The sequence below is a fragment of the Carcharhinus amblyrhynchos genome, chromosome 26 (genome assembly GCF_965287045.1).
Source record: "Carcharhinus amblyrhynchos chromosome 26, sCarAmb.v2.hapA, whole genome shotgun sequence".
NCBI classification, from domain to species: domain Eukaryota; kingdom Metazoa; phylum Chordata; class Chondrichthyes; order Carcharhiniformes; family Carcharhinidae; genus Carcharhinus; species Carcharhinus amblyrhynchos.
Genome location: NC_137349.1, coordinates 25017360 through 25041200, shown reverse-complemented (window position 1 = coordinate 25041200; position 23841 = coordinate 25017360). Strand labels below are relative to the sequence as shown.

Here is a 23841-nt window from a genome sequence, read left to right as displayed (position 1 = left end):
TGTTTTAACTGGAATTTAAAATAACTGTGGGTGCAAGGGTTTCCCAGGCTCCTTAAAACACGTGACTGCAACCCAGAGCACATTGAAGGGTGATTCAGGGGGCTTCTTACTTATTGATGCAGTTGCATGATTTGGATTCAGTGCTCACAGTTGCTTTCTGCTCTTCTACTGGGTAAGAGTTTGTCGCGAGTACTTGTGGTAAAAGGTTAACCTCCCCAGATCAACCAGAAGTAAGAGATTCCATTCCATCAATGTTCAGCAAGGGCGCAACCAGGAGAAGTGACTTTGTTTGCATGTATGCCCCAGATTTCTGGGAAGCTGCCATGACCCTGGGTGGCATGGTGGCACAGTGGTGAGCACTGCTGCCTCACAGCTCCAGAGACCTGGGTTCGATTCGCAGCTTGGAACACTGTCTGTGTGGAGTTTGCACATCCTCCCCATGTCTGTGTGGGTTTCCTCCCACAGTCCAAAGATGTGCTGGTTAGGTTGGTTGGCCGTGCTAAATTGCCCCTTAGTGTCCCAGGATGTGTAGGCTAGAGGGATTAGTGGGCAAATTTGTGGGGATAGGGTCTAGGGTGGGACTTTTGTTGGTGCAAGCTCGATGGGCCGAATGGCCTCCTTCTGCAGTGTAGGGTTTCTATCATATCTTGCAGCAGGCTAAATTTCCTGACTTCATCAGATATGGAAAAAGACGTAAGGGGTGACTGCTCGGAAACAAGGGACAATCCTCCTTAGTCTTGACTGCTGACACTCACAGGAAACATACCCCATGAAGTCTAAGAGCGAGTACTGTGTGAGCCACGTGAGGTAGTGGGAAGCTGCTCAGATTCCTGCCTTGACTGCTGAGATGCTCTTGATTGCTAAACTCTGGATTTTGAAACCTGTGACAGCCCCACCAAAGACTGCTTTACCCGCACCTGTACATGGGCAGATTAAACAACTGGGATGCCAGGTAGCTAATTGGGTACCGAATGTAAGGGAGGGGAGCAGCTGGTAAAAGTAGGTGCACTTTGACTGAAGTTCCCACTTCTCTGTGTCCTTTCACCATCACCCCTCTCAAGGGTCAGCCACAGTTGACTGCTAGCACCCTGCCAGAAGCACAGATTAGTGTGATTCTGTAGGACCCAGCTAAGGTATTGGTCACCCTATCTAATATGTCAGACAAGTTGGTACCCAGAGTTGGCCTGGCTGTGACATGGTACATCCCGTAGGCGGCGCTTGAGGTGGCTGATGGTGCAGTGCGCATTTGCAGGAGGGTGACTAGTTTCTGTTGTGCCATCTCTATCCAGGCCATGGGTCTGAATATCATCCACAACGTCTTCACTTGCCCATCCTTAGTTGCCTTTGGAGGACAGTTAAGAGTCAATCACATTGCTGTGGCTCTGGAGTCACATGCAGGCCAGACCGGGTAAGGATGGCAGATTTCCTTCCCTAAAGGACATTAGTGAGCCAGATGGGTCTTTCTGACAATAGTTTCATAGTCATCAAAGAACAAAGAACAAAGAACAGTACAGCACAGGAAACAGGCCCTTCAGCCTTCTAAGCCTGCGCCGCACATTGGTCCAGCTAGACCATTTGTTTGTATCCCTCCATTCCCAAGTTGCTCATGTGACTACCCAGGTAATTTTTAAACGCTGCCAGCATGTCTGCCTCCACCACCCTACTTGGCAGCCCATTCCAGGCCCCCACCACCCTCTGTGTAAAAAACGTCCCTCTGATATCGGAGTTATACTTCACCCCTCTCACCTTGAGCCTGTGACCTCTCGTGATCGTCACCTCCGACCTGGGAAAAAGCTTCCCACTATTCACCCTATCTATACCCTTCATAATTTTCTACACCTCGATTAGGTCTCCCCTCATTCTCCGTCTTTCCAGGGAGAACAACCCCAGTCTACCCAATCAGTAGATTCTTAATTCCAGTTATTTTATTGAATTCAAATTCCACCATGTGCCATGGCAGGACTCGAACCCAGGTTCCCGGAATACTAGCTGAGTTTCTGGATTAATTGTCCAGTGATAATACCACTAAGCCATCGCCAAATGTGCCAAGGTGCTTTGCAAAGAGGAAGGAAAAAGCTACAGAGGGCTGGAGTAGCTGTACCACTAGGAGGCTTACCAAGAGAAGGAATAAATGAACTCTGCACTTATATTACGTTCCTTGCATTTACGGGATACCCTTCACAAGCAGTGAAGTATTTCTTAGACCTGAGGTACTGGGAAAGATGACGCGAGGAAGGAAAGCATAGTTAGCAGAGATTGGCATCAGAGCCTTCAGAATGTAATGTTGTTTCAGTGTCCAAGAGAGGCCAGACTGATTTAATCTACCTCTGTGCCAGTAGCAATGCTAAACTCTCTGCCAGGTCCAAGTGCATTGAAAACACCCGTAACACATGGAAAATGAAGGAACTGTGACTGCACCTTAATCTTCATGCTTGCTGTAGTTGGTCTGCCTTTCTTCTCGTTCTGCAGATTTTCTGGAAACAGTAGCTGAATGAAGGGGCTGGGAAGAAAATCACCGACGCGTTAGAACAGAAATACTCGGAGTACCGTGAGTTGAGTTGAGTTAAACCAAGCAAGTGCAATTACTGAAACTTTTTTTTTCGCCGCAGATTGACTGAGCCCAGATGTAGCTGGGGTGTGGATCTCGACACTGGGCCAGAAAATAATCGTGCTCTCTTCCAATGTTCTTTCTTTCTACTGGGAAGACAGTGACTCATTGGGGTACAATTACAAGGATGTTATAAATCTGGCCCAAAATATCTGTTTAGTAACCTTTCATCAAGAACTGTGAAATGTTTTTAAGCAAGTGCAGAGCCAGGGAAAGGGGGTGGGGGGAGGGGAGGAATGAAATAACAAAAGGGAAGGTCTGTCATTGGGCAGAAGGCAGGGGTGATTGAATGAAAAATGGATGATTCATGAGGCAAAGCGGGTGGTAACGTGAAATTAAAGAGAGAAAGTTTATTTATTAGTCACAAGTAGGCTGACATTATCACTGCAATGAAGTTTCTGTGAAAATCCCCTAGTTGCCACAAACCTGTTCAGATACTCTGAGGGAGAACTTAGCATGGCCAATGCACCTGACCAGCACATTTTTCAGACTGTGGGAGGAAACCGGAGCACCCAGAGGAAACCCACTGAGAAGGAGCAAACTCCGCATGGCCAGTAACCCAAGGGTCACACCCAGGTCCCTGGCATTGTGAGGCAGCAGTGCTAACCGCTGTGTCAAAGGTGGGCCTAGAGGAGCAGTAAATGGCAACAGCAACACCATTGCCAAACAATGCTGTCCAAAAGATGGAAGTAGTGGTTATATAAATGCAGGTTGTTATTGTTCAGGCTGATTCTTATTTTGCAACCAATATCACTGAAACAGATTGGACGCAATCTTGCCGGCCGTTCATGTCACGCTCCCGCTGCAGTGAGGCTGGAGAATTTGGCACCCCGCCAAACCTCCATTCACTGCAGTGAGATGGGACAATCCCACCTGTGTGAACAGCTGTCACATTCCGGCCATGATCTTTGTATTATTATATTGGTCTTTGTGGGAATTTGTTGAGTACAAACCTAATGTTGCATTTTGCACGTTAAAACAATGCTTTTCAAAAATTTTTATTCCTCAGTCAGAGTTACAAAGACAATACACAGTGTGGACAAGGCAAGCCCTTAATCCATCTCCTTTCTTGCTCCAAAAACCAATTCAAATTTAAATTGAATTCAATTCATTGTCCCTACAAGAGAGGCATACAAGACCCAAACTGACAAAAACAGGCAGTATATCTGATCTCGGGCTGATCTGATGTTTGATCTCAGTCAAAATGTCGAGAAGCAAAAGTAATTACAATTCAAAAGTACTTCATTGGTTAAACATGGGATGTAATGGGCTTGTAAAAGGTGTTCCATGAAAGTCTCTCAATTTCCTGTAGCTGTAGAAGGTCTAATTACTGTTGCACTTTGGCTCCTCGCTTCCCCTTCCTCCTTAGGGATGGTAAGAAGTCTCACAATCCCAGGTTAAAGTACAACAGGTTTATTTGGAATCATGAGCTTTCGGAGCACTGCTCCTTCATCAGGTGAGTGGAGGTTACCACTGAAGGAGCAACGCTTCGGAAGCTCATGATTCCAAATAAAGCTGTTGGACTTTAACCTGATGTTGTGAGACTTCTTACTGTGCCCACCCCAAACAAACACCGGCATCTCCACATCTTAGTGATGGTTACCTGGTCTGGCCCACATGTGACTGTCTAAACATGTGTGGATTAGGTTGATGGGCCATCATAAATTGCCCCTTGGTGTCAGGGGGTTTAGCAGGTTAAATACATGGGATTACAGGGATAAGTCCTGGGGGGGATTGTGGTCGGTGCAGATGGGCTGAATGGCCTCCTTCTGCACTATGAAATAGAAATATTACACGGCATGCTGGCACAGTGGATAGTACTGCTGCCTCACAGCGCTAGGAACCCTGATTCAATTCCCAGCTTGGGTCATTTTCTGTGTGGAGTTTGCATGTTCTCCCCATGTCTGCGTGGGTTTCCTCTGGGTGCTCCAGTTTGCTCCCATGATCCAAAGATTTGCTGGTTAGATGGATTGGCCATGCTAAATTATTTCTTAATGTCAGGGGGCTAGCTAGGGTAAATGTGTGGGGTTATGGGGATAGGGCCTGGGTGGAATGTGGTCGATGCAGTCTTGATGGGCCGAATGGCCTCCTTCTACACTCTACAGATTCTATGATATGGAAATATCAAAGAAAACATCCACAAATTATTTGACACACATGACTATAGTTGACAATCATTGAGATGAATGCTTTCCTTATTATAGGCATTAGGGACCTTCTTCTCCAGTTCTGTGCTGAAGGAGGATCCTTGATGATTACTTCCCTACAATGCAGGGTGAGCAGGTAGGCCCCAAGTCTACATCAGCCAGAATAGGGATTGAACCCCCTACTGTTGGTATTAATCTGATTGACGCATTTGACATTTAGCCAACTGAGCTGACTGCTCCCTGCCCAAATTAGCTGTTAACACACTTACATAGAAACACAGAAAATAGAAGTGGGGTAGGCCATTCGGCCCTTCGAGCCTGCTCCGCCATTTACTTTGATCATGGCTGATCATCAAATTCAATATCCAGGCTCTGTATCCCTGCCCCTCCCCATATCCTTTGATTCCTTTAACCCTAAGAACTATATCTAATGTCTTCATGAAATCAGACAACACTTTGGCCTCAAATACTTTCTGTGGTAGTGAATTCCACACATTCACCACCCTCTGGGCGAAGACATTTCTCTTCACCTCAGTCCTAAAAGGTTTACCCCTTACTCTCAAGCATCTCTATCTAACCAGTGGAACTTGGACCGTATGCAAATGTGGAAAGTGTTCATTGGCCTCTATCTTCAACAGTACGGTGACAGTGGACAGACTAATCATATTTTTGTATTGCTGCTCATTTACCTGTGTCAGTCTCAGAGCACAGCAACACAGATTGCTGATATATTGAGAGAAAAATATTTGATTCGAAAGCTGCACAGTTTTCACAAGTTGATTGAAATGAGGATCATATTTATCATGTACATGAGATGAAAAGTCAGTAACCTACTATTCACTGGTCTGCATTAGCTCGATCAAGTCGGTGAAGAGGACGTCTCTGTTGCGCTCACAAAACCCGTTCACATCATAGGACACCTGCAGTGAAATATTTCAAACAAAACTCAGATGTGGAGATGTTATAAGAAATGACTGATTCCCCTTTGACCCAGTGCCCCTTGTTTCTTACTCTAAACCACAGGTGCAATTCTCCTGCATCTTCAGCTAAGGGATTTCTCTGAATCTCTGCTTTGAAGAGGAAGAATTGCATAATAAGGAGGGGCAACTCACATTAGATACATTATCTACTCAGATCCCTGCATTTACAGACTCGAGTCAGAGTCGCCAATAGACAATGCAGATAATCTTAATCCCCAAAAACAGGTGGGAAGTACACATGTTAAAAGTTTCAAACTCAACACCAATGCATCTTGAAGCCGCTCACTTCCATGTTTAATGGAGGCATTATGAGGGGTCGGTGCTCAATCTGCTCTCGAGAGGCCTGGCTCCATAAGTGTCTTTACAGCACTGTTTGGGGGCCAGGAAGCACAGACCCTAACTCCTGCCCTTTCTCTCACCTCATCTTAAACCACCACCTCAGTAAATATCAAGGCCAATGCATCTGAGGATGGCAATGCCCTTGGGGTACCACAGGGCTGTTTCCCACCTGATTTCACTAGACCTGGGCTCTATCTCCACTAAAATCATAGCATTGTTAAATTCACCGTAGCACTCAATGGGTGGGAGTTTCTGACCTCGCTCACCCCGAAACCAGAAAATCCTGCCCGAGGTCAACGGACTGTTCCATGGTCGACCCCGATCGCCGTGGCGGGCGGGATGGTAAAATTCGCCCCAATGTCTATGCAACAGGTTACTCCCTGGGTGCATCGAGAGTCATTTGCAATATAAGCTATGTGGCTGTCGGTCAGTTTAGAAAGCAATGCACAGACATGAACCGTACAATTCGTCACCTGTCCAAATGACAAGGAGGCAAACAGACAACATGGAACTAAAAGGAAAAGTGTGCAAGAATGTAAATAAAGCACAGATCCAAGCAAATGAGAGATACAAATAACCACAAATCGTTAATAATGGGATATGAAAAGAAACTTGTAAGGAATATCAAAAAACATTAACAATCATATTCCAAAAGAAGAATGGTTAAGATCAATGTGGACCCCTTAAAGACTCGTAGCCATGAGGTACGCCAAGTGGTGTATCTCAAGGATCTGTTTTGGGGCCACTGCTGTTTGTCATTTTTATAAATGACCTAGATGAGGGTGTAGAAGGATGGATTAGTAAATTTGCTGATGACACCAAAGTTGGAGGAGTTGTAGACAGTGAGGATGGATGTTACAGTTTGCAGAGGGACATCGATAAGCTGCAGAGCTGGGCCGAGAGGTGACAGATGGAGTTTAATATGGAAAAGTGTGAGGTGATTCACTTTGGTAAGAATAACAGGAGTACAGAATATAGGGCTAATGGAAGGACTCTTAGTAGTGTTGACGAGCAGAGAGATCTCGGGGTACATGTGCATAGCTCCCTGAAAGTTGGCACCCAGGTTGATAAGGTTGTTAAGAAGCGTATGGTGTGTTAGCTTTTATTGGTAGAGGGATTGAATTTCGGAGCCATGAGGTCATGTTACAACTGTACAAAACTCTGGTGCGGCCGCACTTGGAGTATTGCGTACAGTTCTGGTCGCTGCATTATAAGAAAGATGTGGAGGCATTGGAAAGGGTGCAGAGGAGGTTTACCAGGATGTTGCCTGGTATGGTGGGAAGGTCTTATGAGGAAAGGCTGAGGGACTTGAGGTTATTTTCGTTGGAGAGAAGAAGGTTACGAGGTGACCTGATTGAGATATAAAAGATGATCAAAGGATTAGATAGGGTGGATAGTGAGAGCCTTTTACCTCGGATGGTGATGGCTAACACAAGGGGACATAGCTTTAAATTAAGGGGTGGTAATTATAGGATGGACGTCAGAGGTAGATTCTTTACTCAGAGGGTAGTAAGGTCGTGGAATGCCCTGCCTGCAGCAGTTGTGGACTCACCAACTTTAAGGGTGTTCAAATGGTCAGTGGATAGGCATATGGATAACATTGGAATAGTTTAGGTTAGAGGGTCGTTAGATTGGTTCCACTGGTCGGCGCAACATCGAGGGCTGAAGGGCCTGTACTGCGCTGTAATGTTCTATGTTCTATGATCTGGAGATGCCCAGTTGGACGGGGGTGGGCACAGAAAGAAGTCTCACAATACCAGGTTAAAGTCCAACAGATTTATTTTGGAAACACAAGCTTTCAGACTAACTCACCTGATGAAGGAGCAGCGTTCCGAAAGCTCGTGATTCTAAATAAACCCACTGTGCTTTAACCTGGTGCTGTGAGACTTCTTACTGTGCCCTTAAAAACTGGCAATGGACTATTAATGAAAATAAGGAAATGGCAGACAATGTTGAATATCAACTTTGCTATTTATTCCTATTTACAGTAGAGGAAACATGCCAGGCAATCCAAGCAAACTAACATTGAATCAGAGATTCAGAGACATACCAAAATTAACAGAAGCAAATTGACAATTCTGAAGGAAATAATGGCATGAAAGGGTGTGAATTTCCCAGGTCCGGATGGTTTTAATCTGACAGACTTAAAGGAAACACAGAATATTTCTGATGCTTTAACTGTGATCAGCGGAAGTTCTCTTGATTTTGCAATTGTTTCTTTGGATTTGGACACTGTGTGTGTGTGACTTCACCATTTAAGAAACGCGAGAAAGGGAAACCATGGAATTACACACCAGTCGGTCTAATTTTGTTGGCAGGAGAATGCCGGAGTCAATAATTAAGGATGAAGCGATTGAACACGTTGAAAATTTTCAGCTGATCAGAGAAAACCAGCAGTAATTTGTAAATGGTACGTAATGGTCAATGAACCTGATTAAAGCTGTTTAACAGGTGACAGTGGACAGGGGAAAAGTCCATTGATGTTATTTATATTGACTTCCAGAAGATATTCAATAAAATCCCTTGGAAGAAACTGTTCGCTAAAGGCGAAGCTCTTGGAATTGAGGTGAATTATTGAACTAGTCAGGAAATTGGCTGGATGACAGAGACAGAGGGCAGGATTTTATGAATGGCAAGAAATAGATGCCCTGCTCTCTTGCCCACTGGGCATCTTGGCACTGCCAGACTGACACCCTGGCAGTGTACTGGCTAGTGCCAAGGGGGCAGGGCCTAAGGGCATTGGGCCTAAGGGGAGAGGACCAAGATGGGACAGGGGATTAAGGGAAGGTTGGGGGAGGAGCTGCACACTCTGTGCTGGGATGGGCCAGGATGGGGTGTGGGGGTGGGGGGGGTGCAGGAAAGCTGCTCTCTCTGCAATGAGCTATTGACTGGGCCAAGGGTGGGGGAGTTCAGACAGTGATTGGCCAGGCCAGGGGGAGGGTTTGGGCGGCGATTGATTGCTCTGGGGATGGGTGGTAATTGGCCAGGAAGGCCAGTGATCAGGGGCAGCGATATCCGGAAGGGGCTGATTGGTGCCTGACAGGGCTCTGTCAGTCCTGTTGCACAGAACAGAGAGAGATCTGCGCATGTGCAATTGCGCCCTCTGGTGTGGGCAGCCATCTATTCGGCGAGCTTAAGCTCCCTCCCTCCCCCTGCTGGCGGGAAACAGATTGTGCTTCATTTTTTGCACAAAGTGGCACAAGATTGCATTTTTAATTTGCCCAAAATACGGATCTGAAACTCTCACATTTTCACGCTCATTTAGCACTTAGAATTTTTTTTGGTAAGATCGCCCCCTAGAGGTTAAAGAATCCTGTGCAATATTTCCTATTGAGACATTACCTGGTACATTTGTTGACTGGAGCATCAAAGGAGCTTCTTTTTGATTTGGTTTTCGGTCTTCTATTCGTTTGTCTTGGGTTTCCTGATGCTTATTTATTTTTGTAGCTACTTTGTTATTTCTTTTGAAAAGATGAAATTATGAAGGCAAGAGATAGAGTGGACAGGATAAACTTGTTTCCCTTGGTGGAGAATTCTAAAACGAGGGGACAAACATGTAAGATAAGTGGCAGAAGGTGCAGAGGGGACATGAGGATAAGCTTTTTTTGTGCAGAGAGTAGTGGGAGTGTGGAATTCAGCTGCCTGAGGTGGTGGTGGTGACAGAGAACCTAAACTCTTTTAACGAGTACCTGGGTCTGTACCTTAAGTGCCGTAAATTACAGGCTTATGGTGTAGGAAAATGGGATTAGAATGAGCACCTGGGTGTATTCAGGCTGGCATGGACAGGATGGGCTGAATGGCCTAATTCTGTGCTCTAAGTTTTCTATGATTCTGTATTTTAGGCAGAGCTTCATTTTAGATGGAAACTGGTGGAATAAACTGTAACCAAGGCCCACAACGGTTGGCATTCTCCGCTGCTATGAAGTGACAGGTGCAGGTGAAGCAACTTGTAAGTGGAAGCAATTGACACCTATGTTGCTTGAATGTCTATACAGCAATGACATTTGTTTTGTAGCAATACCGAACAGGACGATGCATACCTTTCCAGCGTAGTGATGTATTATAAACCCCTGGTTCCAGCTGTTAAAATGGTCATGGCATCCTACTGCAGCTTGGAGTTTCTGTAACAGGGTTGAATCTGCCCCTTCTCCTGTGGCGTGCATGGTGGCACACACATCATCCAGGACACTCATAATTCCCGGTGGATTCTGAGAATGTGGACACATTGTAATAGACAGGTGTTTAACTGTGCACATTGTGGACGAGAAAGGTGATTGCTTTGGAAAATTCACCCAAAGTAACGCAATGTAAAGCTTTTACAATAATGGAAATTGGGGAATGAATTACAAAATAGTGGCACAGTCCAAAGTAAGCTACATAATCCAATGTTAATGCCACTTCTATCCTGAAATTGAATAGTGGCCTTGTAATCCTTTAATGTTTTGAAAACGCATACTGGGAAATCTCTTATCGCAATCAAGTTAATCTTGTTCTTTTGAGCACCACTTAAGGTAGCTGAGGCTGACAAGTGCAGCATGATGCTCACTGAAAGGCAAACAGCAAGCGTCACTGTTTCAGCTTTTATTCAGAAACATTGCACCCCCCCCACCACACCCACCCACACCCACACACACACACACACACACACATCCGCACACCCACACACACACATCTGCACACCCACGCACACACACTCCTTGGGGCATTGAAAGCATCAGCTATTCCGGAATCAGTTCCTTTTAGCTCAGAGCCTGCCACAAGAGGCTCCACCACCATGTCGGCTCCTGAATGATCCAGGGAGTGGGGCACACGTCGTTTACCTTCCCTCCGGCTCGCAAAAGAGGTTTGATTGTTTTTGCGGAGAAAGGAAATCATCTCTTAAAAGGCATGCTGGAAAATCCTGCTAACTGCAAAGACCTGGTGAATGGGACTCGATTTCAAAAGGAAAGGAAATTGGGGGAAAGTGTAAGATGGGTTGTCGATTCCACAATCACCTTACTGTGCTGGAAATAAATTTCTACCGCTGTCTTACTGTTCTTTTATCAACAAGGCAATATGTTCCATTAAACATATCCAAAAATAGCCATATTTAATTGACAAGCAGATATGAAGTGTGAAATGATTTGATTTATGAATTGTATTCGTAGAACCCCTACAGTGCTGAAGGAAGCCTTTTGGCCCATTGAGTCTGCACTGACCACAATCCCACCAAGGCCCTATCCCTGTAACCCCACATATTTACCCTGCTAAGAGGCAATTTAACATGGCAAATCAACCTAACCCGCACATCTTTGGACTTACCAGTGCTTACCAGAGTTTAAACATTGGGTCATCTGCATACATTTGGGACTCCTTGGCTCTCACCATTTCATAGAATCCCTACAGTGCAGAAGGAGGCCATTTGGCCCATCGAGTCTGCACCGACAATAATCACACCCAGTCCCTATCCTTGTAACCTCACATTAGCCCCCTGACATAAAGGGAAATCCCACCCAGACCTGTTCCCCGTAACCCCAAGTATTTACCCTATTAATCCCCCAAACTGACACATCTTGGGACACTAAGGGGCAATTTAGCATGGCCAATCAACCTAACTTGCACATCTTTGGAGTATGAGAGGAAACCAGAACACCCACAGAAAACACAGACATGAGGAGAATGTTCAATCCACAAAGTCACCCGAGGCCAGAATTGAACCTAGGACCCTGGCGCTGTGAGGCAGCAGTGCTAACCGCTGTGCCACCATACTGCCCATTATAATACAATACTGCAGAATCATATTACCAGTTTTCAAAATAAAAACAATAGCATTTTCATTTGGGCAGCCAGGTCTAACCCTGTGATATTCCTGGCCACATCAGAACACATCTTATGGATAGCAAATATTTGATAATGAATTATAAGGCAGATGTTCAATGTATAGTTCTGAACACATCTCAGCTGTGAGATGCTGGCAGATGTTTCACTTGGTATAAAATCGATGGAAGAATCACTTACAACTTTGTTTTCTATCAGATCGCAGACAACCTTGTTGTTGAAATATTCAATGGGGGTCCATTTAATCCCCTCTTGTACATATTCTTCCTGTTGGAAGGAAAGAAAAATGTTGTGAACAGCGCTATTCATTATAAAGTTGTATGACGCCTCTCCAGAACACAGACTTAAGTTGCCTCTCTTCAAAACATCTGATTTGATTTATTATTGTCACATGAATTAGCATACCATGAAAAGTATTGCTTCTTGCGTGCTATACAAAGCATGCTGTACAAAGAGAAGGGAAGGAGAGAATGCAGAATATAGTGTTACAGTCATAGCTTAATAAATGATCTGGAGATGCTGGTGCTGGGCTGGGTGGGCACAGTAAGAAGTCTCACAGCACCTGGATAAAGTCCAACAGGTTTATTTGGAATCACAAGCTTTCGGAGTGCAGCTCCTTCATCAGGCAGCGCTCCAAAAGCTCGTGATTCCAAATGAACCTGTTGGACTTTAATCTGGTGTTGTGAAATTTCTTGCTGCACCCAACTTAAAATAAGGCAGGTCCATTCAAAGTCTGATGGCAGCAGGGAAGAAGCTGTTCTTGAGTCGGTTGGTATGTGACCTCAAACTTTTGCACCTTTTTCCGAGCAGAAGAAGGTGGAAGAGAGAACATCCGAAGTGTAGGTGGTCCTTGATTATACTGGCTGCTTTTCTGAGGCAGCAGGAAGTACAGACAGAGTCAATGGAGGGGAGGCTGGTTTGCACAATGGACTGGGCTTTGTTCATGATCCTTAATGTATTTGAATAAAACGTTACTGAGATCCAGTAAACCCAACAGCAGGTTGGGATGATACCCTGAATCCTCAAGATTTGTGCTCAGTGTAATTTTTTGCCACACCATTTGCAAGAGGGCACCATGGCACACTGGTGCAATATAGTCACTCTCAGCCTACTGCGATTTATAACAACAACTTGCATTTGTACTCCCTTTGATGTAGTGAAAGGTTTCAGGATTTCACAAGTAGCATTTACTCTACATAGAAAGCAAGTACCAAAATAAAGCTGAAATCTTGTTATTTCTTCATCATTTAGCAATATCACAATCTCCAAACTGCAGATCAGACTAAAAGATACCCATCCATAAAAAAATTGACACCAAGATTTTTTGAAAGCCATCTGTATCAGATTGTGAAAAATGTTTCTCTGCCTCTCATAGTACAATGTATCAGACTCAATTTTCTGACAAGGAAACAGTTTACAAACCGAAGGAAAAAGATTTTGCACTTGCATGAAAAGTGTGATCTTCGCAAAGTTGGCTAATGATCAGAGTGGTGCAGAGCTAAAGCTGCAGATTTAGATGCCTGTAAGTATCCAGATCCAAAGCAGATGGCCTCACACCTTCTCACATTGAGCTCCATTGGCAGGTTTGTGATTGGTGTCACAAGTAGGACCAGAGGTGGGATGGCTGATAGATTAGCTTCAGAGAGTGGCTACTGGTTAGCTGGCGTATCCCTGCCTCCCGGCTATTTTAAAAATGGACGGCTGAGAGGCAGTGAGGGGTGATGAAGGCTACCCATTCTCAAGTGGTTGACGAAGGGCATTGGAGAGATGCCAACTGCAAATTTTCACTCATTAGTGGCCGCTCCCTCCAACTGTGCTGAATCCCAGCCGAGACAGTGAGATGGCCTCCCAGTGATAGACCAGGGGCCAGCAGTCCAAATTAATTTTTAACTCTTCCCCTAACCCCCTGGCTGCATTCGTGAGATGGCCACAGACATGGCCATAAGCTGCCCTGTGGAGGGATTTCCTCTTCTGAACTAGCATTAGCAACTGTGACCAATATAAATTCACTTTTGTTATTATCTCCTCAGCTGATGCTCCCATCTGGTGGCATCCTCTTCTCTCCTACATTAGCAGTTTCCATCTCTTATGGAGGGAGGGCGGGGGGCTGTGGGGGCAACTACTGATCTCCGTAGGGTCACCTATTCCCTTACTTGGATGGCAAGCTTGCACCCTACCCACACTTTGGCCAACCATTTAAAACCACATTAGGTTCAGGCACAGGAATGATCCCTTCCCCAGCCGTCCTGCCCTCTTCCTCATAGAACTGAACTTCCATGGAACCATAGAATCCCTACAGTGCAGAAGGAGGCCATTCGGCCCATTGACCTGCATCGATTCTCTGAAACAGCACATTACTCAGGCTCCATCTGTATAACCCCACATATTTACCCTGTGAATCCCCCTAGCCTAGGCATCTTGGGACATTTAGGGGCAATTTAGCATGGCCAATCCACCTAACCTGCACATCTTTGGACTGTGGGAGGAAACTGGAGCACCTGGAGGAAACCCACGCAGATATGGGGAAAATGTGCAAACTCCACACAGACAGTGACCCGAGCCCGGAATTGAACCTGGATCCCTGGCGCTGTGAGGCAGCAGTGCTAACCATTACACTGTGCTGTGCATTCATTTCCAGAGGCAGGTTTTTAGATACTAGAACAGTTCTTGCACAGCCTGACTTGCTCGATCTTCCTTCTTTAGGCCTCCTTTCATCTTATGGAGCTCACAAGATAGGAAAATTGCCATTGGGGAGCTTATTGATAACCGTAATAGTGCTGAGGGAACAAATAAATCAAACAGCACAAGGATAATATGGATCTATATACCAGTAGAGAGAAAAGAAACACCCATGAACGAATCAATGTGCTCTTTCAAAGAACTAACATTCACACTTGGCTGTTTAGTTAATCACTAATGGATATTCAGTAACCATCAGGACCATTGACAGAAAATATATTGGAAAATGATACACAGAACAGTCGCCGCCTCATTTCAACTTTTGCCTGAAACTCCTGTCCAATTCAGATAGGTGTTTCCTGCCTTCCCTTCTTCCTCCTCATTCACTTGCCTTGAAAATATGTGAAAAGATTGAGTCAATCAGGAAAAATAGGCTGGAATTCTCTGACTTCACCTGCAGCTGGGATTCTCCAGTCCCGCTGCAGTGAAAGGCGATTTGGCTGAGCATCTAATTCTCTGTCAAGCTGGCTGCGGTGATGGGCGTGTGAAGCCAGGGAGTTCCAGCTATACTAAAAAGCTATGGAAGCTCAGTTAATATTTACTGTTAAACTGACACTGACTGGTAGGACTGGTATTGTTTCCGATTTTTGTAGTATAAAGATGTGGTACATACAGAATTTCTGTGGCATTGAGTGCAGTACCACCCACACAGTGGGGGCGATTTGCAGCCCACGTTCACTCTCAGAGAGATTGCGTTCTGTGATTTTTTTTCCCCCACTGCTTGCTGGTGATGTGGTGAGGTTCATAACCTCAAAGAGCAATAACCTAACTTAAATGCATTAAATTAGGTCCCCCCCACCCCCAGTCGTATATTCCCCCACCTCCGAGCCGCATGTTCAAACCTGACCGATGTGACACCACAAAAAGGTGAGTATAGCCTACAGGGGAGAGGGACATGGCTGAGCACTGCTCCTGACACAGGCTGACACCATGTGGACCCTAGGTGGAGCTAGAGGACTTGAATGTGAAGCAGGGTGGAGGGAGAGAGGAAGATGATGGCAATGACTGTTGTGGGGGGTGGGGTGAGATTGTGTAGAGAGAGAGGGTGATGCTGGCGTTGATCATGGGGATCGAATGCCAGCTTTGATCAGGGGCGGGGGAGCAAGTACTGGCTTTGATCCTATGGGGGGAGTCCAGTGTTGATCGCTATGGGTGGGGTGGGGGGGGGGGTGGATGTGGCAGGGACGATTGGGGGACATGCTGACTTTGATTGTGGGGGGGGGGGGGTGGAGGGGTGGGGGGATTTCGGTGTTCATCGCAGGGGAGGTGGGGGGGATGTGATGGGTGGGGAGGGGGAGATGTTATTTCTTATTCTGCAGCCAGCTTTACTGGCGTATTAGGCCCTGTCCTCAAAATGGCAGCGTGAAACCTGTCCCCTGGGCTTTTTTTAGCAAAGTGTCATAAGATCTCTCTGGAAAGAGACACATCAGTTTTCAATCTGATCCTGGCACTGCCATTTTAAGTTTCCACCCAGTGATGTAAGAAGGCACATGAGCCAGAACCTAGAGATGGACAGAGATGAGTTCAGACCAAGGACAGGTCCAGATCTGTACCTGTACCCTCCACTTTATATATGTACGTGGTTATGAGTTGTTAATAAAGACTTGCTACAAAGCCTTTCCTGGTGTTCAAAGCAGGATTTAAATGCTCTTACCTGTTCAGCTTTGAGAGTTAACTCAATGAAAATCTGCTGAAGCTTCTCATTTACAAAATTAATGCAGAACTGTTCAAACCCATTTTTCTGTGAGGGAGAAGGAAACATATTGCATAGCATTAGCACGATATCATCTTGGTTTTGATTCAAATGGAAACAACTTGTTGCTATAACAAAACCACCTAGAAACGCATTTAGTCAGGTGACGGGGGTCTTGCTCACTGGCTGGAGAACCTCTTTTGGGGACAGCCCATTAAATTAGGTGCCAGTCAGGCACTTAATGGCCTTCCTTGGGACCAAGGATCATAGAAATGGAAATCCAGCCATGCCCCCCCCCCCCGCCACGAGAGACCCTCATCGCAGCCAGTGCCAACATGGGAGTCGTGGCATCTTCTGGCAATGCACCCACTGGAGGCCCAGGGTTCCCAAGGGACCTCAGGCCACAGGTGAGTCAGGTGGGATGGGGCTCACTGTGCAAGTCTCTGTGTATGTTATCAGCCTGTCTTTGATGGTGTGACAGAAACTCAGTCTATAAATTTAAAGAAGATCTCTCCTGGTTTCTAATGAGTTACTTTCTTGATAAGGGCAAAATATTGCCGATGCTGGATTCTGAAACAGAAACAGAAAATGCTGGAGAAACTCAGCAGGTCTGACAGCATCTGTAGAAAGGGAACAGTGCCAACCCTGAAACGTTGACTTTATTTTCTCTCCATAGGTGCTGCCAGACCTGCTGAGTTTTTCCAGCATTTTCTGCTGTTTCAAGTTCTTTTCTTGCCTGCTTAGAAGAACAGGTTAAAGTTGGAACTTGCAAGAAGACTCTAACAGCAGAATTTTACTGGCACGTTTGCCCTAGGTTCGTACAATCCCACCTGAGGCCAACAGAGAATGCTGTTCTCCGAGAGTCACCGGCCCCGGATTCAGGGCAGGTCTGCTGGTAAAATTCCAGCCTAAGATCTTGCCGTGAAGATCCTACTGCCCTCCCATCTGATTTCTGTTGGGTGGACAGGATTAAAGATGAACCTCCAACTTAAATTACATTGATGCTTATAAGCTGCAAAGCATCAAATGCAACAACTGCATTTGCATGAAAGTAACACTGGATTTTCACATGGCAGCTGTTGCTGCTTTGCAAGACTTTTCATTTAAAGTTAATTTCCAGAGCTGAAGAACCTTGAATTCTGCCCCATCTTTGCGAACTACAATTACTTCTCCAATTTCATTCATCTTTGCAAAATTCTGTTCTGAAATCCACCCCACCTCCTTCGTGCAATTCAGAGATGAGTCGATTTTTATACGTTACCCGAAAAATCTCAAAGCCATAAATATCCAGCACCCCAATACTGTATTCCTCATTGGGCTTCTGCATAGCCTTGTTGACAGCCTAAACACAAGGAACGAAACAAAGGTGCAACAAATAAGGATGTTTTGAGGTTGCGAAATAAGGAGTTAAAATTATTAGATGTTTTAATCGAACACGTTAAGTGAACCTTCATTTGGTATTGCAGTTTAGAAAGCCTTTTCCAGCACTGGCAAGTAATCCTGTCAGTTAGATCAAAATTTGTGACTAAAAATCATGCAGCCACAAAGAACTTTCCATTGAATCTCGCCATATTGTGTACAGTTTTGGTCTGCTTACTTGAGAAAGGATATACTAGCCCTGGAGCGGATGCAGAGGAGATTCGGTAGGTTGATTCTGGAGATAAGAGGGTTGGCTTATGAGGAGAGACTGAGTAGGCTGGGGCTTTAGTCATTGGAATTCTGAAGAATCAGGGGAGACCTTATAGAAACATATAAGACTATGAAGAGAATAGATAAGGTAGAGGCAGGGAAGCTGCTTCCATTGGCGGGTGAAACTAGAACCTGGGGGCATGGCCTCAAACTAAGGGGGAGCAGATTTAGGACTGAGTTGAGGGGGAACTTCTTCACACAAAGGGTTGTGAATCTGTGGAACTCCTTGCCCAGTGAAGCAGTTGAGGCGACCTCACTGAATGTTTTTAGGCAAGGATAGATACATTTTTGAACAGTAAAGGGATTAAGGGTTATGATACGCAGGCTGGTAAGTGGAGCTGAGTCCATGAAAAGATCAGCCATGATCTTATTGAATGGCAGTGCAGGCTCGAGGGGCTAGATGGCCTACTTCTGTTCCCAGTTCTTATGATTTTACATCTGTAATATCTTCCAGACACTGCCCTGTACATAACCAAATAGAAAACAAAGCCACAGAATTTGGGCAGTATAGTGGCACAATGGTTAGCACTGCTGCCTCGCAGCGCCAAGGACCCAGGTTCAATTCCAGCCTTGGGTCTGTGTGGAGTATGCACGTTCTCCCCATGTCTGCGTGGGTTTCCTCTGGGTGCTCCAGTTTCCTCCCACAGTCCAAAGATGTATGGGTTAAGTTGATTGGCCATGCTAAATTGACCCTAGTGTCAGGGTGATTTGAGGAGTAAATATGTGGTGTTGCGGGGATAGGGCCAGGGTGGGATTGTGATTGGTGCAGACTCAATGGGCTGAATGGCCTCCTCCTGCACTGTAGGGATTCTACGATTCTATGAATTTAAGCTTTGGGCACATAATTAGCATAATTTAGGTGGTGGAAAGAAACTCTGGGCAGAACCATGCAATTTCTGGTAGATTTCTATCTCTTTCTGGCTGGTTTGCTAAATTCCAGAGGGGGGGGATGGTGGGCACGTCTCTCATCCACTTAGCCCTTCATCAATACATCCAATGAGGTTGCGAAATAAGGAGTTAAAATTATTAGATGTTGGGAGGAGAGTTGGCACGATGCCAAGTTGCCTGGAAATCCCACCAATTCCATGTAAAGTATGGTCAATGGTGCGTCCGCCTCCATCATTCAGCTGCATTGGCCATACAATGGACATTAAAATCTCACATTGGGAATTGACTGCTATTTGGGGAGGAAGAGGCCATTTGTGGACTGGGTGAGGACAGAAATTGAGACCTGCCACTCTATTAGCCAGACCAGGTACTCCAGAAGCATCATGAACAGTATTGGCAACTGAACCTATTATACACTTCACTGAAGATTATAGAATCCCTGCGGCACAGAAGGAGGCCATTCAGCCCATTGTGACTGCAAAAGAGCTTCTTAACCAGACCCTATCCTCATAACCCCACATATTAATCCCGTTAATCCACCTGACTTACACATCTTGTGCACTAAGGGACAATTTAGCATGGCCAATCCACCTAACCTGCACATCTTTGGACTGGGAGAGGAAACCAGAGCACCCAGAGAAAACCCTGTATGCAAACATACAGAGAATGTGCAGACTTCACAGTGTCACCTAACGCAGGAATTGGACCCAGGGGCAGGATTTTATAGCCTCGCTCGAGCGGGACCAGAAATTTCCACCCAAGGCCAATGGATATTTTCAGTATCTGTCCCTCACCGGCTCCGATTCCATGGCGGGAGAGGCAGTGGAATGGGTCCCTGGCACTGTAAGGCAGCAGTGCTAGCCCCAGTGCCCCCAGAGCCAAGGCAGATGAGCAGGTGGAAGCCCTGTGGCAAAGAGTAGGCTGCATAAATTCTTAGCTCTGGATTCTTCCCGCTAGATATTCAATGCAAAGCAAATGCTTGGGAGGCAGTCAGTCTTGTGAATTGAATCAGAAAATTATAAAGTGGCATAAACGGATTGGCTGAGTGAGAAATATTATACCAGGTGCAGTCCAATGTGGGAAAGGTCATCCACTTTAGACCCAAGAAAGACAAGGAGTACAATGTTAGCAAGTGTGAGGTTATCCACTTTGGCAGGAATAATAGTAGGAAGGATTACTATTTACAGGGCAAAAAGCTGCAGCATGCTACGGTGCAGAGGGACCTGGGGGTCCTTGTGCATGAGTCGCAAAAACCTAGTCTGCAGGTGCAGCAGGTGATCAAGAAGGCGAATGGGATGCTGGCCTTTATAGCGAGGGGGATAGAATATAAAAGCAGGGAGGTCTTGCTGCAACTGTACAGGGCACTGGTGAGGCCGCAGCTGGAGTACTGTGTGCAGTTTTGGTCGCCGCACTTGTGCAAGGATATTTTGGCCTTGGAGGGAGTGCAGAGGAGGTTCACTAGGCTGATACTGGAGATGAGGGGGTTGGACTATGAAGAGAGGCTGAATAGACTGGGTCTGTACTTGTTGGAGTTTAGAAGGATGAGGGGGGATCTTATAGAGATGTATAAGATAATGAAGGGGATGGATAGGGTAGAGGTAGAGAGATTCTTCCCGCTCAGAAAGGACAGCAGGACTAGGGGGCACAGCCTCAAGATAAGGGGGCTGCAGTTTAGAATGGAATTGAGGAGGAACTTCTTCACTCAAAGGGTGGTGAATCTCTGGAATTCTCTGCCCGTTGAAGTGGTGGAGGCTACCTCGCTAAATATATTTAAGACATGGGTAGATAGGTTTTTGGTAGGCAAGGGAATTAAGGGTTATGGGGAGAAAGCGGGAAAGTGGAACTGAGCCACTTCAGATCAGCCATGATCTTATGGAATGACGGGGCAGGCTCAAAGGGCTAGATGGCCTACTCCTGCATCTACTTCTTATGTTCTTATTAAAGTGAGATAACTTTTGAATTATATGAGACAAAGGGCTATGAAATGGTAAAGGGATTTTTTTTTTGCTGGTCACTTTTTCTCTCAACTTCATCTGGTCAAATCACTACTGAACAGCTATAGCAAATAATTAGAAAATCTAACGCTACGTTGGCCTTTGTCCTAAGGGGCTTGGAATTAAAAGCGAGGAAGTAACTTTTCCATTGTTCAGAGCTTTGCTCAGAGCCAATTTGGAGGACAGTGTTCGGATTTGGACGCCGAACCTTTGGAAAGCTAAACTGGCTTCGGAAAGAGTAGACCGCAGATGTCCGAGAATTTCCAAAAGCTTACAGAATTAAATTACAAGGACTGGCAGATTAATAGGGTGGTGTAAAAGGCATACGGCACGCTTGCCTTTATTAATCGGGGTTTGGATTACAAAAGCAGAGAGGTCATGATGGAGTTGTACAGAACTTTGGCAAGGCCACAGCTAGAATACTGTGTGTAGTTCTGGTCGCCACATTATAGGAAGGATGTGAACACACTGGAGGGGGTGCAGAGGAGATTTACCAGCATGTTGCCTGGGATGGAACATTTAAGTTATGAAGAGAGGTTGGATAGGCTTGGATTGTTTTCGTTGGGGCAGAGAAGACTGAGTGGGCAACCTGATTTAGGTGTTCAAGATTATGAGGGGCATGGACAGGGTAGATAGGGAGCAGCTGTTCCCCTTAGTTGAAGGGTCAGTTACGAAAGGACACAAGTTAATAGTGAGGGGTGGGAGAAATTTAAGGGGGATTTGAGGAAAAACCTATTTACCAAAAGGGTGGCGATGATTTAGAATGCGCTGCCTGTGAGGGTGGTGGAGGTGGGATGCCTTACATCTTTAAAAAGTACCTAGATGAGTACTTGGCACGCCATAAAATTCAAGGCTATGGGCCAAGTGCTGGCAAGTGGGATTAGGTGGGCAGGTCAGGGCCTTTTAAGTGTCAATGCAGACTCGATGGGCCAAAGGGCCTCTTCTGCACTATAGTATTCTGTGATTGTGATACTGGCTGCAAAAAATTGACTTGCATTCCATTAGTTTAGAAAATTGAGGGGTGATGCAGTCTAAGTATTGAAAACAATGAAAAACAGAATGAGTACAGAGAAACCCATTGCCTCATCAGAGGATTCCACAAGGAGGGTGTGTCATTTTAAAATGAGGTTTAATTCATTCAGGACTCTTATCAAAGGGCAATCTTTCACTCAGACGGTGGTGGGAATTTGGAATTGGCTCTCCCAGCACGATGTGGTTGCTTGGTCAATTGAAATGTTCAATCTGAGGTCAATCAATTTTTGTTCACTCAGGTTGGGAAAATATATAGAACAACTGCCATTAACTGATGTGCTAATTATTTTAGTTTCTTATGTGAGGGTGGCACGGTGGTTAGCACTGCTGCCTCACAACACCAGAGACCTGGGTTCGATTCCCAGCTTGGGTCACTCTGTGTGTGGAGTTTGCACGTTCTCCCCATGTCTGGTTTCCTCCAGGTGCTCCAACAGGTTTATTTGGTATCACCAGGTGGAGCAGCATTCCGAAAGCTCGTGATAAGAACATAAGAACATAAGAAATAGGAGCAGGAGTAGGCCATCTGGCCCTTCGAGCCTGCCCCGCCATTCAATAAGATCATGGCTGATCTGTCGTGGCTCAGTTCCACTTTCCCGCCCTCTCCCCATAACCCTTAATCCCCTCTCTTATCAAAAACCCATCAACCCGCTTCTTAAAAATATTTAGTGAGGCAGCCTCCACCACTTCAACGGGCAGAGAATTCCAGAGATTCACCACCCTTTGAGTGAAGAAGTTCCTCCTCAACTCCGTTCTAAACCGCCCCCCCTTTATCTTGAGGCTGTGCCCCCTAGTCCTACTGTCTTTTTTGAGCGGGAAGAGTCTCTCCACCTCTATCCTATCCATCCCATTCATCATCTTATACGTCTCAATGAGATCTCCCCTCATTCTTCTAAACTCTAACGAGTACAAGCCTAGTTTATTCAGCCTCTCCTCATAGCTCAATCCCCTCAACTCCGGTATCAGCCTAGTAAACCTCCTCTGCACTCCCTCCAAGGCCAAAATATCCTTGCGCAGGTGCGGCGCCCAAAACTGCACACAGTACTCCAGCTGCGGCCTCACCAATGCCCTATACAGCTGCAGCAAGACCTCCCTACTTTTATATTCAATCCCCCTCGCTATGAAGGCCAGCATCCCATTCGCCTTCCTGACCACCTGCTGCACCTGCAGGCTGGGTTTTTGCGACTCATGCACAAGGACCCCGAGGTCCCTCTGCACCGTCGCCTGCTGCAGTTTTTCGCCACGTAAGTAATAGTCCTTCCTACCATTCTTCCTACCAAAGTGGACCACCTCACACTTGCCAACATTAAATTCCATTTGCCATTTCCTGGCCCATTCGCCCAGCCTATCTAGATCCTTCTGCAGACTCTCCACACCCTCCGCACAATTTGCCTTTCCCCCAATCTTGGTGTCATCAGCAAATTTCGACACCCTACACTCGGTTCCCTCCTCCAGATCATCTATATAAATGGTAAATAGCTGAGGCCCCAGCACCGACCCCTGGGGCACCCCACTAGTCACCAACCGCCAATCCAAATAGCACCCATTGACCCCCACTCTCTGCCTCCTATTTGACAACCAATCCTCTATCCACGCTAACACCCTACCCCCAACTCCATGTCCTCTGACCTTCTGCAGTAACCTCTTGTGAGGTACCTTATCAAACGCCTTCTGAAAATCCAGAAAGACCACATCCACCGGCTCTCCTCTATCCACCGCCCTAGACACATCCTCATAGAACTCCAGTAAATTTGTCAGACACGACTTCCCTTTAATGAAACCGTGTTGCATCTGCCCTATCAAGCAATTCCCTTCAAGATGCCTCGCAATTTCCTCCTTAATGACTGATTCTAACATTTTACCTACCACAGACGTTAAACTAACCGGCCTATAATTCCCCGCCTTTTGCCTGGCACCC

The 23841-nt window shown here is 45.9% G+C and overlaps 1 protein-coding gene across 1 annotated transcript in view; it reads right to left on the bottom strand.

Annotated features, from left to right (window-relative positions):
- Positions 1–23841, bottom strand: part of myo1f (myosin IF) — a 157365-nt gene that overhangs the window by 30676 nt on the left and 102848 nt on the right. The window contains exons 11-16 of the mRNA XM_080213177.1: positions 17585–17665; positions 16285–16371; positions 12072–12158; positions 10115–10282; positions 5590–5675; positions 2419–2500 (exon numbers count right to left, since the gene is read on the bottom strand). Of these exons, the coding sequence (XP_080069303.1) occupies positions 2419–2500; positions 5590–5675; positions 10115–10282; positions 12072–12158; positions 16285–16371; positions 17585–17665 (591 nt within the window). The remainder of the gene's footprint in view (positions 1–2418; positions 2501–5589; positions 5676–10114; positions 10283–12071; positions 12159–16284; positions 16372–17584; positions 17666–23841) is intronic.